The sequence below is a fragment of the Adiantum capillus-veneris genome, chromosome 5, assembly GCF_014529385.1.
Source record: "Adiantum capillus-veneris isolate H3 chromosome 5, ASM1452938v2, whole genome shotgun sequence".
Lineage (NCBI taxonomy): Eukaryota > Viridiplantae > Streptophyta > Polypodiopsida > Polypodiales > Pteridaceae > Adiantum > Adiantum capillus-veneris.
In genome coordinates, this window is record NC_140935.1 from 87,381,371 (window position 1) to 87,400,694 (window position 19,324).

Consider the following 19,324-nt stretch of genomic DNA (forward strand, 5'->3'; position numbering starts at 1 on the left):
TCAATCTAGATTAGAAGTGATCTGGCACTTTTGTGAGTCTATCCGTAGACCGTGCATGCCCAGTCACTTAGTGTAGATGCATATCCTCTGGTTGCACACATCATGATCATAAGCATTCCCATCAGAATCCATCAGAATCAGTCGGGGGAATTTTCCAGTGCATTTAGCCTATTTTATCTATTTTTGGCATTTTTCACTTATTAATTTAAGTGACTTCCCAACAAAAGTAGGTAGGGCAATTTTGCTAAGTTTGTATATAAGCATACTAGAGCTAGCACTATTTGGCAGAAGAGGAAGCAGGAGCATACGCTCAACAGGCAACTTGTCAGCAGAACCCCCCCCAAGAGACCTAGCGTTTTTGGCGCAGAAGCCAAGGCCTAGCGTTTTCATCACCTGATCAGCCAGCGATTTGCTTTTGCAGATTCCGGCGACAGCAGCATCTCAGAGTAGCCTAGCGTTTTGCATTTTGCAGAGCAACTGGCGACAGCAATAGAATTTCAGCCCTAGCGTTTTTGGTTGCAAATCAGCCCCGGCATTTTGCAGCTTTACCGCGACGGAACATCAAGGAACATCAGCGTTTTCAGTTTTCAGCAGTTAGCACCTGCAGATAAAGTCCCGAACCTCGCAGATCTCACCTTCCCGCAGCAGTTCCTCGCCGCACGGTCAGTTTCCGCAAGGTTTACAGTTTCAGCCCGGAAAATGCAGATTTCAGCATCTGTGTTTTCAGCGCGTCGTCGTCGCATCGTCGCCATCGACATCGTCACCGACAGAGTGAGAATTCAGCAGATAGAACATTCGCAGATTTCAGCCCATAGCGTTTTTGGACAGCAGTAGAAAGATTGCAGATTTCAGCCCTTAGGTCGTCATCACCGTCGTCATCGCCGACATAGCTTAGACTTGCATTAGTCTCATGCATCACCATTGTACCAGATTGTGCAATCATAAGTAGATCACTCTCGCCGACGAGAGTGGGGCCTTCGGAGGAGGGTTTTACGTCTCTGGTGTCGTATCTCTCTTCTCTCTCTATCTCTTAGTCTCATACACTTGCACGCACAGTGTCCATTCACTTTGTTTGTGATCATAGCATTCTCTCATTAAGAACGGAAGGCTCTCTCTTCCATAAGAACAAAAGGAACCTTGAGCACAGTTTGGAGCACTCATCTTGAGCAAAGCACAAACATTCATTCCGCTACACCTAACATAGGACCTGCCACTATCACGGAAAGAGGGTTTACTTAGATTGTTGCCCAAGCAAGCGCTTTGCGAGCAATTCTCTCATTGGCGACCCATAACCTTGATGCCCGTGGTTTATAAGATATTGGCTAAAATGTTGGTGTACCGCATTAAGGACCATCTGTTTACAGGACTTCATCAGGCTCGGTATGGTTTCATTCCTCGTCGTCAAATCATGGACAATTTGGCTATGTTATGATTGGCATGGAGTATGCTAAGTACATGCAGCAGGATGTGTTGGTCATGCAAGTTGATATTGAAAAGGCCTTTGACACTTTGCAATGGGACTTCATTGTTGCCACGATGAGGTGTCTAGGGTTTGGTCCTAAATTGGTAAATGTGGTTTATTTCTTGTATGCTTGTAGTACATCTTCGGGGATCCTAGAAGGTGAATTGACGGAATCGTGGCCACTTGGTTGTTCGGTTAGGCAAGGTTGCCCCCTTAGCGCTTTGCGGTATGCTATTGCCACTCACCCCTTGCTGATGTATCTTGATCACTTGACCTCTGCGGAGCGTCTTCATGGTTTGCAGTTACCCTCGGGTTGTATCTTTATTGGGCAGGCTTATGCGGATGACTCGGTGTTTATGCCTCACAACCAGCAGAGTGATGTTCAAGTGATTATGGAAGCTTTGAAATTGTTTGGGATTGCGGCTGGTCTTAAAGTAAACTTTCATAAATTGAAGCTTTTGACACTTCATTCTTGTGATTGGCATGCTCTATTGTGGCCGGGTGAAATTGTTTCTCCAATTGTGATTGTCAGGCATTTGGGATATCCGATCGGATGGAATGTCACTCACACGCAAAAAGTGGATTGGGTTATGCATCGCTTGAATGTCAAATTGCATTACTGGAAGCTATCTACTTGGCCACTGCATGTTCGCTTGCGAATCGTTCAGAGTATCTTGGTGGCATATGTTCAGTTCTTTTTTCCATTGTTGCACTGGCCTCGCCAATGTCTTGATTCTCTCATGTCGGCCATTTTGTCTCATTTGTGGCGAACTCATGCACACAAAAAAGGTCTGCGTTTGATGTCGATGGCTAAGCTTTGTAAACCCAAACACTTCGGTGGTCTAAATATCTTGGACCTGCGTAGACATGTTCTTGCTAGGAAGGCTATGCTATTGCCTACGCTTGTGCAACAATCTCAGCCTTGGACTCTTATGTTTGCACACTTAACTCAGCATGTTGTTACGTCCTCATTTGGTCACTGGCCATCATCTATTTGGGAGGTTGTATTTGGTAAGATGGACGGGCACATTCCTAGATGTCCGCTTGCTTCCACCTTGCTCTTTGCTTGGAAAGAGGTCACGATTCACCTTTCGCGGAATGCTCGGAGGGAAGGAAATTCGCTTCGCCTGGAGAGTCTTCATTGGAGCCAAGCTTTCTCTCTTACTTTGGTTGATCGCTCCCCTTGCCAAGCGTACTTCCTCTCTTGTTGTGGCATTCGGGTGGCTGAGGATGTGGTGGATGTAGCCGGTTTCACTTTGGAGTTTCCCTTCGCCGCTCACCGATTTGGATTGGGCATGCATTACCGCCAATTCTGGAGAGGACTGCAACAAATATTGGTTGACTTTTTACCCATTTCACCTTTGCCCGATGGTCATCGCATGTCTGACTGGAATCTTTGGGAAATGCCCTTTCGGGATATTTCTGCCGGTCGAGTTTATGCTCCTCCTGCCTCAACCTTGGCTTGCTGATCATTGTGGCACATGCATAAATCTGATATGTGGTGGAGGAAGCTTCTATCTGCCTTATGGAAAAGCCATTTGCCTTTGAAGGAGTGATCGTTCCTTTGGCATCGTTTGCTTGGCGTGCTCCCGGTGGGTACTTTTCTTAGGACACGCCATATCTGCTCTTCGTTTTGTGTCCGTTGCTCGACTGCGGAAGAGGATGTTTGTCACCTGTTGTGGGATTGTTGTATTACTTGAGATCTCCTTTGCCGCATGTCGGCATGCATGAGGCTCCGTTTTCCCACGACGGTCTTTCATAAACGGTTTTGGGCATTTGGTATTTTCTCACCGGCGCTACAGTGCTTTGCGGTCTTCTTCATGTGGGTCTGGTTTTGGGCTTACTGGAGCCTATGGCTATATGTTCCATGGCATTCATACAGATCCCTTCCCGTTCTTCAAGCTCTCTCTTTGGTAGTCTTTACAATTCGCCTTGAAAGTTGCTGACATCACTGCAAAGATGCATCAGCTTTCTTATGAATGCTTTTAGCCATTTTGTACAGCCGAACACTTTTGTGTTCCTTCCCTTGTACCTGATCTTTTTGGTGGGTTTTCCTCGCTTTGAGGTTTCCCACAGATAGATGAATAAAATTGATTTACACAAAAAAGTGTGTGTGTGTGTGTGTGTGTCTGTGTTTGTTTGGGGGGGGGGAGGGGGCTTGCGGGCGAGGGGAGAGGTGAGGGGGGAAGTACTTGGTGAGGCAAGCAAGTGGATGGACAACACAATAGTAATGATCACAGTAAGGATCCAGATCGTCCATTGGATGAGCTATATATGCATATGAGACTAAACCTTATTTTTTGTTTCATCCTCTACCTTTCTTTGTGTCCTCCATCTAGAGTTGTTTAGATCACTTATCTAAGCTGTACTTTCAGAATGCATGTGTGGACAACGCGTCCTCTTGTACCTTGGTGATTAAGGGGGTAAAAAATTTAATTTCATTTCATTTGCGCAGTCGCTCAACTTTCTTGTTTGTATAGGTACTATATGATATATCCATGGTTCACATTCGTCTCTCACAACTTGCGAGTAATTTGCTATTATTTGGAATTCTATTATGATTCCATATCTCTATCTGCAGCATTATTCTAGCAGAGCAAGTTTTCTTCAGTATGTGTCATACTTTATATCTTCATATATATCAGTAAAATTGAGTTTTGCTTTTTTTTTTTCTTTTTAATTGCGCTAAACTTTCTGTTTTGTATTGAAACCATTGGAAGCAGGAACTTCCAAGAGAGATGGCCTTTCTTTGAGCCATATCATCGATTTTTGAGTTGCAAGTTGCTACTTGAATTCTTGTTCATGACCTATGCATTAATTTGCATTTGGAATTGGTTTTCTCAAAGCTAGCAGGTTTTTACAGTACATTTGGTTCGAACTAAATGAGGTGATTGTCCTCGTTTTTAGGCAAGGGAAGAGATGAGCAGAGAGCGCTTACAATATTTAGAGGCAATGGTACAGCGCAATTGTGAGCTTCTTTTTTTTAAAAGCTTATTGGTTGCTGTTATTGAAGTTTACTCTTTTATTTGCTATGCTAGGCCCTTTATTGTGAAGCAATGGCCACTGTTGAAGACTATCAGCATGTGCTCTCTGCTGCAAATACAGGTGGCATGCGGGATGTCCAGACATTGTTCAACCAGCTTAGCCTGCGAAGTACTAAAGAGGTGTGAGTAACTATTTGTAAAGAAAATATATTAACTGTTTTCTAAAAGAGGTGTTATGCATGCAGGGGAAGCTCTTCCATGCAAGGGAGTAGTGCTGTATGTTGATTGTTAACCGGCCATTTCAGTCAGAACCGCGTGTTTTAAGAGAGAAAAAGAAAGTTCATGTTGGATCTAATAGATGCCGAATTGGCTTGTGACATGGGATCTGATCTATACAGAATGTCCGCATCTCATTGTGTCATGGAAAGATAGCTTCAATATCTCTCTGGTAATTGTGAAAATGTGCTGCTATGTTAATTGGATATGTGGATACTCCTAAGACCTGTGCGTAATGCAACCTACCGCTATCCTTCTATGAAGGCTAGCCTGAGTTAACCTTGTGGCTGTGGGTGGATACACTATCATATTTCTCATCAATGTCAGCGAAATTTGAGATATGATGGACCTATTTGACTCTACCTTCTCATGACATAGTTTGCACGTGGCTTTCTCTTATGACATCCGAGTTGGCCTCCACAACTCAATTGCTAATGTGTGCGATGAGACTTTGAATTGACTTGTACTCCTCTTTATGATATGTGATGTGTATATTATCCATTTAGGATATGTAATGAATGAGGCCAGTTTGTGTACAAGGTAGAAATTGATTCACCTGTTCACATATATTCCAGATAGTTTTCACCTATAATGGCCTTTGATGTCAGTATTGGCTCTTTGATTATGATAGGACATCAAGTCACCTTTTCTTTTGGTGAAAGATTATATCATGGTGGATAAGAGCTTGAGAAATTAACATGGACGGAGAGAGAGAGAGAGAGAGAGAGAGAGAGAGAGAGAGAGAGAGAGAGAGAGAGAGAGAGAGAGAGAGAGAGAGAGAGATGATGATGAAATGATATATTAATGTCTATAAAAGGCCAAAATAACCTATGAGACCAACAAGTTACAAACTAGTGAATCTAATACAAAGTCTGTGTGGTGAAAGAAAGACTTAACATCCTAAACAAAATCTTGCAGTGAGAGTATAGGGGGACAGACTAGAGACTCTCTAGTCAGTACGAAGGTACCAAGTAATGACGGATGCAAGAAACTTAAGCTACTAAGAAGGGGATAATCCTCCAGCTCGGAGTAAATCCAGCATCGGTCGGTGTCAGATCTCTGTGATGTCCTCCATGGTCAAAAACCTGACTGGGTATCGTGCGTGGCGTGCCAAAATAATCCGAGTCCTCTTCTGTAATCTCCGTCTCTGCTGGGAGCCCTCCTTTGTAATCGTGGACAGCTGGGTCTCCTTAGATCCCTCACACGGTCAATCAATGTGCCTCTAGCGGAGGTGGGATCCGAACTCTGCTGCAGAACCTGTCTATCTAGCTGTCTAGTGGTAATGGCTGGCCTGAAATCGTCCGCAACCTGCCGCTGAGTTTGTCTCTTTGGTCGCCTCAACAAGCAATCTCTATGTCTCCTCAACTCAAGCAAGAACAGACCCAAGCATCTCTGATCCTCGTATCCCATAACTCTGGAAAGTGGTCCAAAACCCTCCCTGGATAAGCAATGGAATCGCCCGCGAATCTCACAGTATGCGGAGCAATGACATGTGTGATGCAACTCTGTCTCTGGCTCCCTATGGTATCTACGACATACCCTGGGGCCTGGCCTCAACCGGAACTCCTCTACATTTGCCAGTCTCAATCTCTGGTGTGAAGATGTGCGTATCTGGCCAATAACACATGGCACCCCATATGATAAATGTGTATCCATATAGCTGGGCTTGACTACAAACTTCAAAGCCATCTGCTATGAGTTGGAGAAAATGTTCTCTGTGAAAAGCCATCTTCGTGGCCAACTCCTCAGTATGCTCTATCCAAGTCCTCTTGGTGTCCATGTGAATCAATTCATGGCGAATAAGTATAGTAATCTTTGTCTGAGTCACAGTGAGCGAGGGGGCCTCCAAAAAGTACTGGAAGGGAGTCAGTTTGTCCATGCTAAAACCATGCATCTGGAACCAAGAAATCATTTGTTCGTACCAGAGAGGCCGTGTCTCCTTGTAAGGCCGATTGTTGGAAAGACTCAAGAGCAAGCCGGGCATATCTGTTTCTAGGAAGGTCCCACAAGCTATGTATGAAAGAGATTGATCTAGTACGTGCCTCAATCACCACCGGAGCGGCTACTAGCTCTGCTCTAATCTAGTCTTTGCTGCTCTTCTCAGCAAAAAAACTGGCTCACTGAAAACTACCCCCAAATAAGTATATGCATTTGTGTACTCCACAATCTCTTGCCCATAGGTAAATGTGGGAGCTGACCTCTTGTTCCACTGCGGTGTGGTGGCAAAAACCATAACCTTGGTTTTACCAAGGTTGACAGACAATCCACTATCCTCCGCAAACACATGTAAGGCATCCAAATGGTGCTGCATTCATAGCTACCCGGAACGGGAAATCGGAACGAGGAACGGGGAACGGCAACATGCCATTCCCTGTTTTGGATACTCACGTCTGAAACACGGAACGGGGATCGGGAATGGGAAATTGGGATGGGAATGGGGAATGGAGATCTGAAATTGGCCATTCCCTGTAACTATGGCTGCATTCTCTCTAGGGAGTCGGAAATCAGCACAATATCATCAACATATAACAAAAGTGGGATCCATGTCCTTGCTAGCTGTGCTTCTCTGTCCCCTAGTCTTGTAATGCAATCAAAGGCCTCATCTACATACATACCAAACAAAATAGGCATCCTTGCTTCACTCCAATAGTGGAGTGAACCAGGGTAGAAATCCCCTCGGGAGTGTGTACCTGCCCCGCAACTGATTTGTATAAAGCCATAATCCCCCAAATGAGCTCTGTGGGTACCCCCATGACTTGCAGTCGCCGCATCAGTCTAGCTCTGGGTACTGTATCAAAAGCTTTGCGGAAGTCCACAAAGCTACAATATATCTGTTTCCCATGTGACCTGCCCTCCTCAATAATGGCTCGTAGAGTCGGGATGTGATCAAGAGTAGAGAAACCCCTCCTGAAACCTGCTTGTCCTGTTGCTCGTATACCTTTTCTCTCTGGTCATTTGCTCAGCTGCTTCTCGAGAATGGATGCGTATAATTGTGCTAATGTGTGACCGATCATAATAGTACGGTAGTTCCTAGGCCCCATAGGGTCTCCTGCCTTTAGGATAGGTACGATAGGAGACAAACACCAAGTCTGAGGTAGGCCCTCACACATAGCACGGTTGAACATCATAGCTAGAAGCTTTGCAAGCATATCTCTGGCATGAATAAAATGCTCGGTCGCTTATCCCTCAATGATCATTAGCTCTCCCATGCTTCATCCCGTCAATGGCCTTCCTTATCATCTCCGCTGTAAAGAAGACATGCATATGGGCATGGCTCTGGTGGATTGGGTAGAGGCGGCTGCCTCGACACTAAATGTAGGGATACTGCATATCAGCCCCACACCTCCGGAGAAGTAATAGCTAGAGCGAGAGAGGATTCATGAAAAAGCCGCCAAGCCTCCTAACTCAAAAATAGCTGGTATAACTCCTGCTCAAGGCTAGCCAGAAAGGCCCTCTTCTTCCAACGTACTAAACGCCGGAAGGCAATATGCGTCTGTCTATGAGTGATGACTCATAGAGAAACCGCTCTCTGTAGTCGGGCTCTCAAATCTCTGCACTCCTCATCATACTAACTGTTCTGGGGCATAGTCCTAGAACAACGTCTAAACTCGGGCCGTGTTTGTGGATAAGCCTCCTTGGCCGCATCCCGTAGTCTCTCTGTGAGAATATGGATGAGTTCCTGAAAGGTCTCTTTGGATCCTCTGTGCATAGGCGTCTATAAATCCCATCCATGTAAACAGAGTCTGTCTCCAAAACGAAAGGATATCTTGTAGGACCTCCTGCTCGTGTTCTCTGAGCTGCGGTGAACTGGAAGGAGACGTCTAGTGTCAAAAGGGCATGGTCCACTAGTATCCCAATGGGCCGGGGTCCAACTGTGAACTCCTCAATATGGGAAAGAAAGCTTGGCGTGACCATAATATAATCCGTTGTGCTAGCCCCATGATGATGTGGGAAGCAAGTAAACCCGGCGGTTGCTGGCAATCTTTGTAAGCCATTAAATATGGCTAACCCATGTGCGGTGCCCATGTCTAGCAAGTATCTCCCATACTCTGTACATTCTGTATCCTGTGAGTGTCTGTCCAACCCCATGTCTATGGTGATCAACTCTCTCAACATCTCCTTCGAGGTATCATAAAAGACTGTCGTATGGTTGCCCGTTCGGGCATTGACGTCTCCCAGGAGAATGATGTCCCCATCCCTAGAGAACTCCCATTTGTCATCATCATGCACGATTCAGACAGAGAGTATGGCCCGCCTCGGCCTACTCAGGCGGAGCAAAGAGAGATGGAGCGTCGTCAATTGATTGGCGATGCAACAAAGATGATGCTCAATTTTGCCAAGGCACCCGAAGATGGCAAAATATATGAACCAGACCTCTTTGGAAGAGGTACAGATGGAGTGGCAAAGAACCACAACACCACTCCCGAAACCCGCTCTCAAGAAACCTTCTGCCTCCAAGAAATATACGGAGAAGGAACTGGAGAACGTGGTTGATGCACGGATTGCTCAGCTTTTCGACGTGCAAAAGAAAGGCAAAAAGCACGGCAAAAAGCAGAAGAAAGGCACTGACTTCCCGGGATATTTGGGTCGTCGGTCGACATTTGACAAGGCAAAGAAATTGAAGAAGCGCGTCAAGTTTGAAGACCTACCCAGTTCTTCTTCTTCTTCTTCTGACAATTCTTCTAGCTCTTCAGACTCGAGCGAAGAAGACAGGAAAAGCAAAAAGCGAAGCAAGAAACAACGCTTCGGAAAGGGCAAGAAAAAGGCAAGGAAGTCTAAGTCTCGCCCAGTGAGTGACACTTCTACTCAGGACTTGTCTACGGACAGTTCAGACTCTGACAACGGAAACTTTTATGCGAACAAGAAGAATTTTTACAAAGCCAACCAGTATGACTTTCTCGAAGATAAAAGCAAGAAAGTCCGAGAGTTTAAGGAAGGTGGCCACTCGATCAAGTTTGATACTTTTTCAGGATACTCAGATGCTTCGAAGGCTTTGTCTTTTATACAGCAGTTTGACATCGCTTTCGCGGGAGGACGCTATTCAGAGCACTCCAAGATTCGGAGAGCTGCCTCTTACTATAAGAGGAATGCTCGTACTTGGTGGTCCACGCTTCTTTTAAACAAGACTGCGCCAGTTAAATGGCTGAAATTTAAGAAGCTTTTTATTTCTTCTTGGTTAACGCAAGAATATGAATGAGATATACGAGCTGCTTGGAACCATCTTCGGATGACCAAGAAAGACACAATCAATGCTTATTGTGAAAGATTCTGGAGCTCTTTTCTACCCGCCTCTTCATTCAAGAAGATCTTGTTCAGAGAACAGATTGAGCGGTTTACCTTCGGTCTACCTACAGAGATCCGAGATCACTGCTTGGAATAGAAGTCAGCTTCTATTTAGGAGTTGATGAGTCATGCGAAGCCGGGCTTTGCCATTCACTCTGGCAGTTTGACCTACCCCATAGATAAGGCCATGACACAACGAGCCGAACAGACTTCTGGGAATGAAAGTAGAAAGAAAAAGAGCAACCCAGAGAAAAAGGATGCACAACCCAAGCTTACTCTTGAGGAGAGAGCTCGCTTCATCAGAGAGGGGAAGTGCTTTGGATGTGGGGAACATGGACATATCTCCGCGAAGTGCCCTAAAAAGGCAGAGAAAGAACAGAATGATAAAGACGACGACAGGCCTGAGAGTTCGAGAACAGCTGAGGAATGTGGCAGAAAAGGCAGATAGAAAAGCAGAATTGGTACCACATGGCGTGGGACGTGCACCGAATCTAATGAATGAAAGTACAAACTTTGCCGCTTTTGGGGCAAAGTGAAGGATCAGGAAGCTCTTTTGAAGGAGCCAAGGCCAACTTCTTTTCACTTGGAATTGGCGGCTCGATTTGGAATTACGCCCGACAGATTGACGCCACAGGCGGAGGTAGTTCGACTGGCACCCGCATGGGATGTTGCCATTACACCGAGCATCGGCAAACTTTGTTTGCAATGACAGGGGTGTTCAGGGCACATGAGTGACGTTCTACTCAGGATCCCTTTGGTACCACAAGAACTACGCCGTGGTTGACTACCGGACCGAGAAAGCGACTTTGATAAATGAAGGGCTTAGAGATTGTACTTGATGAACTTCAGTTTCTTACTCATTCTTTTGGGAGAGAACTGAACGATGGATAAAGGTTGAATATGTTTTGACATGATCTAAAGAACGCCAAGATTTTTCTTCACTCTCATGCCGATTGCTTTTTAGAGGACCTGAAGATCATACCATTGATCTGATACCTGGAAGCACGTCACCGAACCGGCTACCCTACCGTGTGAGCCGAGCACAAAATGAAGAGATTATGAACCAAGTGAAAGACCTCTTGGAAAAGGGTCTTGTCCAGCCTAGTACTTCACCGTATTGCTCTCCAGTGTTGTTGGTTTTGAAGAAAGACGGATCTTGGAGAATGTGCATCGATTATAGCACTCCCAATGAAATCACCATCAAGAACAGATTTTTGATTCCTAGGATCGATGATATACTCGACAGGTTACAGGGATCTTCGTTCTTTAGCAGGATTGACTTGAAGACATCATCAGATCAGGATAGCGCTGAGAGATGTCTACAAGACAGCTTTTCGGACGACTTTTGGGTTACTTGAGTTTTTGGTGATGCCTTTTGGCTTAACCAATGTTCCTGCGACATTTAACCGGATGATGGACAGGATTTTTCAAGAGTATAGGCTATTTGTTGGCACTTTCTTTGACGACATCATTGTTTTCTCCAAGAATGAGGCAGAACACAGAGATCATCTGCTTCAAGTCTTTCAGGCATTACGAGATCACACGTTAGTGATTAATGCAAAGAAAAGTGAATTTTTCCTACTAGAGATACACTTTTTGGGACACATTGTGTCAGCAGCAGGAGTGCAAATGGACCCGGCCAAGATAGAGACTATCCGTGATTGGCCCGATTTGAGGAATGTCCATGAAGTTAGAAGCTTCTTGGGACTGTGTTCGTACTACAGGCAGTTCATACGAAAGTTTGCAGAGGTTGCTTCCCCTTTGCATACCTTGACACAGAAAGGAGTACCTTTTTCGTGGGGACCCACAGAGGTGACTGCCTTTCGGACATTGAAAGAGAAATTGACTATGGGACCTATTTTGACTTAGCCGGACTTGCAGAAGTCATTTGAAGTGTATTGTGATGCTTGTGGTCGTAGTCTGGGTGCGGTCTTGATGCAAGAAGGCCATGTCATAGCTTACAAGAGCCGTTTGTTCTCTAGGCCGGAGATGATAGCACATATCTATGAGAAAGAGCTTTTGGCGGTTATCCATGCTCTTACTCAGTGGCGGCATTACCTACTCGGAGCGGATTTTACCGTCTTTACAGACCATCAGAGTTTGTGCTACTTCTTGTCACAGAAGCAGCTTTCGGAAAAGCAGATGCGGTGGGCGAACATCTTGTCACAGTTCCACTTCCAGATTGTCCATGTGCAGGGACAGAAGAATGTGGTGGCAGATGCTTTGTCTCGGAAACCGTTGGTTCTGGCTATTTCCGCGATACATCATAGGAGCTTCGAGGATATGGTCGATCAGTATGCCACAGATACAGATTTTGCAGATATTTTCACACGGATACGGGATGGGGAGACAGTAGCGGGATACTCCCTTCGGGAAGGCTACTTGATGAGAAAGACTATGTTGTGCGTTACACAGCCGTTGAGGGATAAGGTTATGACTGAATGCCACTGTCCACCTTTTACGGGTCACCGCGGCATTGCTACCACCATGAAAGGGGTAGAGAGAGACTTCATTTGGCCGTGACTCAAAAAGGACGTGGAAGAGTTGTGCGCAATATGCCAGAAGGTCAAGTTTGACAGGGATAAGACACAGAGATTGTTACACCCTTTCACCCATACCCACCCGCCCCTGGGAAAGTATTAAAATGGATTTCATTTTTGATCCCCCGATTACACAGAATGATCACGATGATTTTCCGATTACATGGCACGTCTGAGACAAGTGTCTCCGACAGAGACCCTAGATTTATGAGTTTGTTTTGGAAGGCAATTTGGGAGAACATTGGCACGCGGTTGCAGTTCTCGTCAGTGTTCCACTTGTAGACTGACGGGCAATCTGAGATTGCCAATTCAATGGTTTTAGATTTATTGAAGTCTTGTATCTCGGATCAGAAGACTCAATGGGAAAAGAACTTACCTTTGGTGGAATTTGCCTACAATAACAAGATACACTCTTCGACGGGGAAGACGCCATGTGAGATTGTTGAAAGTGTTGCGAAGGTTCCATCCTTCCTGAGCACGAAAGATTAGATATTTGAAGCGGATGAATATTCGCGAGATTTGGATACGGCTTTTGCCAAGGTTCGCGAGACTTTGCAGGAGTCTCAAGAACGACAGAAAAAGGCAGCGGATCGCCATCGTCGCGACTTGAAATTGAAGGAGGATGATTGGGTGCTCTTACGTTTTGAGAAGGCGCGTCTACGAAAGAAAAAGGGAAAGGAGAGGCTTTTTCCAAAGCTTAGTATGCGATACTACGGACCTTTCCAGATCACTGACAAGATAAATGATGTCTCCTTCTGATTGAAACTGCCAGATACTTGGAGGATTCACAATGCATTGCATGTGAGTGTCTTGAAACCTGTTAAGGGTGATGTGCCTGATGATGGGGAGCCTGATGAGCAACCCGAAGTGGAAGAAAACGAGGAGATCCTTGTTCATGAACAGATCTTGGCACATAACGATACGAAGAAAGGTAAAGTCCGAAGGCGGTTCTTGGTTAAGTTCAAGAACTTTCCTGGATTTGATGCGAAGTGGATGGAGGAGGAGGACCTAGCAGATACTCCTCGGATTGTGAAACTTTACCTCGATGTTTTGGTTTAGCATAGTCTACTCCAAACGGAACCCAGAATTCAGCTTGGCCGGAGATCTGGTGCAGTGGGATGCACAAGAGGGGAGTCACTCCGCTCCCTTGTCAACACATGCCTCGATTTTGATACTAAAGTCACTGATGTCTCTTTGAGCTTCAGGGATACTGAGAGCTGACAATATTCTGCTGGATGACTTTATGAAATGGAATTCCTGATAATGATACTGATTTGTTCTTGACTTCTTGTGAGTGCAGGAACTGATAGACGAAATGATTGCAGCATTTTGGTCTGATTGATCTCGAATAGACATGGTTGCAATAGGGGTTAGTCAATCGGACATCGTTGAGGTCCCGATTGGACCTAGATGTGATTGCTAGCTACATTGCCGATAAATCATGGTCTAAGATCCGAATGAATGTTGAATGTCATGTGATGTCTTGTGATGTGACTGTCGATTTTGTACATGTGCTAAATGTGTGTTCCTAGTACGTAGGTACTAACAGTTAGTGTCTGCTAAGACGGTTTATGGCTTTTGTTTGTTTTGCAGGTGTAATCGCGGTCGATTACACAGGTGTAATCGCGGTCGATTACAATGCTTTCAAGAGGGGGGTATGTCACAAAGTGATGACGTGGCTACGGACAGCAGAAACCCTAATTTGTGCAAGAAACCCTAAAATTCTTGCAAACCCTAATTTTTGCCAAAAACCCTAATTTCCGGAAATTGCGGAGGTTGGAAAAAAAATAAAATAAAAAAAATGATGAGCGACACGAGTTTTGCTTTTTTTTAAAAAAAAATGAGAAAAGACTCTCTAAGAGAGAGAGAACTGATGCTTTTTATTTTAAAAGCTTTTGGGGCTCTGCTTTTGGGCATCCCTTGTATCTTTAAATAAGTGGTGAGGGCTTCACTTCTCAAAGCATCTGGACGTAGAGTCTGAGAGTGAAACCCTAGCCACTCTCTTGTACTTTGATCTGATTAATATAAAAAGAAATACCGAAAGGGACGCCAGTCTTTGGGGCCAATATCTCTAGGCACGGAACTCCGCCGGGCCAATGCAAATCTATTGTGATCTGTGAATTGTTTTGAAGTGGTTATTTGGTGCTGTCGCGGTTGATTCTTGACTTGGAGTGTCCAAGTCTGTTACACACAGAGAGAGAGAGAGAGAGAGAGAGAGAGAGAGAGAGAGAGAGAGAGAGAGAGAGAGAGAGAGAGAGAGAGAGAGAGAGAGAGAGAGAGAGAGAGAGAGAGAGAGAGAGAGAGAGAGATGTGGTGATGCTCCTAAATAGGATGAGGATGGCATTTTTGTTGCTTTCCTATGTGGCTTACATACATATGGTTCAATATCTGGTAATACCCCTTATGATGGGAAAGCCTATGTAGAGGGCGTGCAGGTTTTACAGAGGGAGGATGGATTTCCAATAGGCATTGACATTTTTGAAGAAGATCACGCAGAGGAGTTGTGCATAGACAAGTCTATATGTGTGAGTGATGCTCCAAAATTTACAGATGCATAGAATATTGTTTAGAAGAAATAATGAATTAAGTAAAATAACTTCTAGAAAAGGGTCTCATCCAACCTAGCACTCCGCCTTTTTCTATCCGGTATTGCTAGTATTAAAGAAAGACGGATCTTGGCGGATGTGCATTGACTATAGAGCTCTCAATAAAATCACCATCAAGAGCAGGTTCCCTATTCCAAGGATCGATGATATTCTCAACAGACTACAGGGATCCTCTTGTTTTAGCAGAGTTGATATGAAGAGTGGATATCATCAGATCTGAATTGCTCCGAGGGATGTCTACAAGACAGCTTTCCGGACAACCTTTGGTTTGTATCAATATTTGGTTATGCCTTTTGGACTTATGAATGCTCCAACAACTTTCAATCGAATGATGGATAGGATTTTTAGAGAGTATCGATCTTTTGTGGGCACTTTCTTTGACAACATTATAGTTTTCTCCAAGTCATCTGCTACAGGTCTTTCAAGCATTACGGAAGCATAAATTGGTTATCAACGCGAAAAAGAGTGAATTTTCATTGCCGGAGATACATTTCTTTGTAAGGTGCAGCGGAATGAATGTTGTATTTTTCTCAAGATTAGTGATCTATATTTGCTCAAGGTTCCTTCTAGTTCTTAGTGAAGGAGAGAGCCTTCCGTCTTTATGGAGAGTGCTATGATCACGAACAAAGTGAGTGGGTGTTGTGCGTGCAAGTGTATGAGACTGAGAGAAAGAGAGGAGAGATACGACACCCGAGTGTTTGTAAAACCCTCCTCCGAAGGCCCCACTCTCGTTGGCGAGAGTGGCCTACTTTTGATTGCACAAAGTGGTACTGTCACAAGACGGGCACCACGTGCCAATAGAAAAGAACAGACTGAACAAACTCTTTGCACTTCAATAACAACTGAACTGAGAGAGAGAGAGAGAGAGAGAGAGAGAGAGAGAGAGAGAGACGACACGCGACACGGAGTGGCGGAATTCCACCCCAGAGAGTATTGGCCCCAAACCTTGGCGCCCCTTTCGGTATTTCTTTATATTTCATCATCAAAGTACAAGCCGGTACTCCAAACTCTGCACCTTCGTACTGAAGCATGCCAGAGAATGAGCCCTAGCCTCATATTTAAAGGCCCTTGGCCTGAAAAGCGGTTTATATGAAAAGCTTTCAAACTCAAAAGCTTCTCGTCCAAAAAACATAAAAAGTTTTCAAAAACTTCTGGTCCAAAAAGCAATGCCAAAAGCTGCCAGCGCAATTTACGGAAATCCGTACAACCTGCCACGTCATCATGTCAGCGCAATTTTCGGAATTTGTTTGCTGCCTTAGGGTTAGGGTTAGGGTTTTTGGCAGAAATTAGGGTTGCAGGTTTTAGGGTTAGGGTTTTCAGAATTAGGGTTTGCAGCAATTAGGGTTTCTTGCAGAAATTAGGGTTTGCAGGTTTTAGGGTTAGGGTTTTCAGAATTAGGGTTTCAGCAGTTAGGGTTTTTGGCAAAAATTAGGGTTAGGGTTTCTGCTCTCGGGCAACCACATCATCACTTCTTCTGTTACTTGTTCTTCTTAGGGTTTAGGCCCCTCGGCCGGCATCTGTAAGTTGGCTCCATTCTTTAGGCTTTGACACGTCAACAGTTTGTTATAGGTACAATGCGTATGCAATGGACTGATGCAACTTGGACTATGCCGATGACGACGACGGTGATGATGACGACGACTTAGGGCTGAAATCCGTGGTCTTGTATCTGCTGAATTTTGGGACTATTTCGGGGCTGAAAATGACTGTTTTGGCTGCGTTTTCATGGGCTGAAATTGGGGGTTTCGCTGCAACCACTTAGGCTGAATTCTGCTGCGTTTTCTATCTGCTGAAATCTGCATTTTTGGCTGCTGATATCAAGGCTGAAAACGCTGTGTGTCTGCAGGCTTAGGCTGCGTTTTTATGCATGAAAAACGCTACCTACTTGAAGGTATTACTAGCGTTAGTAAAACGCTGCAATGGCTGATTTGATGCTGGCGATAATCTGCAAAAACGCTACATACTGATGATGATGCAAGGTGGAATCGCTGGGGACCTGCTGTTGCCGGCGGTGACTACAAGGAAAACGCTGGCTGATGTATATATCCAAAAACGCTAGGGGATCTGATGGTATGGCGAGGTTGGGAGTCCAAAAACGCCAAGGTGCTGAGGGGGTACTGCTGAGAAGTTGCCTGTTGAGCGGGAAGCTCCTGCTGCCTCTTCTGCCATTTAGTGCTAACTTAGGTTTGCTTATATATTAACTTAGCAAAATTGCCCTACCTACTTTTGTTGGAAAGTCACTTAAAAATAATAAGTGAAAATACCAAAAATAGGGAAAATAGGCTAAATGCACTTGAAAAATCCCTTAATTGAATCTGATGGATTCTGAAGGGAATACTGATGATCATGCTGTGTGCAGCCGGAGGATATGCATCTATGCTAAGTGACTGGGCATGCACGGTCTACGAGTAGACTCACAAAAGTGCCAGATCACTGCTAATCTATACTTGACTGGACTGATTGCACCCTGTTGTGGTGTAGCTTGTCCTCGGACACATAGGGTTGGGATGTGTCACGTGACATTCTTGGGGCACATTGTCTCAGCAGAAGGAGTACAGATGGACCCGACGAAAATCGAGACTATTCGCAATTGGCCCGACTTAAAGAATGTTCATGAAGTTCGAAGCTTTTTGGGCTTGTGTTCTTATTATCAGTGGTTCATTCGGAAATTTCTAGGGATAGCTTCTCCTTTGCAGTTATTGTCTCAGAAAGGAGTCCCTTTCACGCGGGAACCGACAGAGATTACCGCTTTCCAGACTCTCAAAGAGAAATTGCATACCGGACCAGTGTTGGCTTTAACAGACTCGCAAAAGCCATTCAAGTTTATTGTGATGCTTGTGGTCGTAGTCTAGGAGCAGTTTTGATGCAAGAAGGCCATGTCATTGCTTACGAGAGCAGGATGTTTTCACGTCCAGAGATGGTGGCACAAATTTATGAGAAAGAGCTATTGGCAGTTATCCATGCTCTTACGCAATGGCGATACTATTTACTTGGAGCTGATTTTACAGTCTTTACGGATCATCAGAGTTTATGCTACTTCTTGTTGTGGAAGCAGCCTTTGCAGATGAGATGGGCTAACATCTTATCACAGTTTTATTTCCAGATAGTCCATGTACAGGGACATAAGAACTTGCGTTCTCTCGAAGGCCCTTGGTTCTAGCTATTTCTGCGATCCGTCATCGAAGTTTTGAGAACATGGTAGATCAGTACGCAACAAATTGTGACTTTGTAGACATCGTTAGCCTGATACAGAGTGGGGAGACAATTACAAGCTATTCTATACAAGCTGGCTACTTGATGCGAAAAACAATGTTGTGTGTTACACAGCCGTTGAGGGAAAAGGTTTTGACAGAGTGCCATTGTCCACCCTTTTCAGGCCACCGCGGCATAGATACCACCTTGAAGGGTGTTGAGCGTTACTTCTATTGGTCGAGGCTCAAAAAGGATGTGGACGACAATTGCTTAGTATGCTAAAAGATCAAGTTTGACCGGCATAAGGCACCAAGACTTCTACAGCCTTTACCCATTCCCTCCCGCCCATGGGAAAGCATTGCTATGGATTTCATTTTTGATCTTCCCAAGACTCAAAGTGGGCACGATGGCAGTTGGACAGTCGTTGACAGATTTAGCAGGCAAGCTCACTTTATTCCGGTAAAGAAGACGGTCAAGTCTCATTATTTGGCGAGACTGTTCATTTCACAGATTTTTCGGTTACATGGCATGCCTAAGTCGATAGTTTCGGACAGAGATCCTCGGTTCACGAGTTTGTTTTGGAGGGCAATTTGGGAGAACATTGGCACGCGGTTGCAGTTCTCATCCTCATTCCACCCAAGATAGATGGGCAATCTGAGATAGCCAATTCAGTGGTCCTGGATTTATTGAAGTCTTACATTTCGGATCATAAGACTCAATGGGAAAAGTACTCGCCTTTGGTGGAATTCGCCTACAAAAACACAATTCACTCTTCAACGAGGAAGGCGCGATTTGAGGTAATCGAAGGTGTTGAGAAAGTTCCTCCCTTTCTAAGCACCAAAGACAAGATTTTTGAAGCTGACCAATACACGAGGGATTTGGACACTGCTTTTGCCAAGGTTCGCGAGGCTCTAGAGAAGTCTCAAGCACGGCATAAGAAGGCATCAGATAAACATAGACACAAATTGAAGTTGAAGGAAG

At 44.8% G+C, this 19,324-nt stretch overlaps 1 protein-coding gene and 1 pseudogene across 3 annotated transcripts in view; one reads left to right on the plus strand and one right to left on the minus strand.

Moving 5' to 3' along the window:
- The window catches only part of AUG4 (HAUS augmin-like complex subunit), an 85,318-nt gene that overhangs the window by 19,065 nt on the left and 46,929 nt on the right, over positions 1 to 19,324 (plus strand). For 2 of the 3 annotated variants that reach the window (XM_086512527.1, XM_086512528.1), the window contains exons 2-3: positions 4,370 to 4,417; positions 4,501 to 4,626. In XM_086512527.1, coding sequence (XP_086368653.1) covers positions 4,370 to 4,417; positions 4,501 to 4,626 — 174 coding nt within the window. Of the gene's footprint in view, positions 1 to 4,369; positions 4,418 to 4,500; positions 4,627 to 4,691; positions 4,895 to 19,324 lie in introns of those variants that run through there. The other variant, XM_086512529.1, reaches the window with a different exon arrangement.
- Positions 7,254 to 8,811, minus strand: LOC147457681 (uncharacterized; annotated as a pseudogene).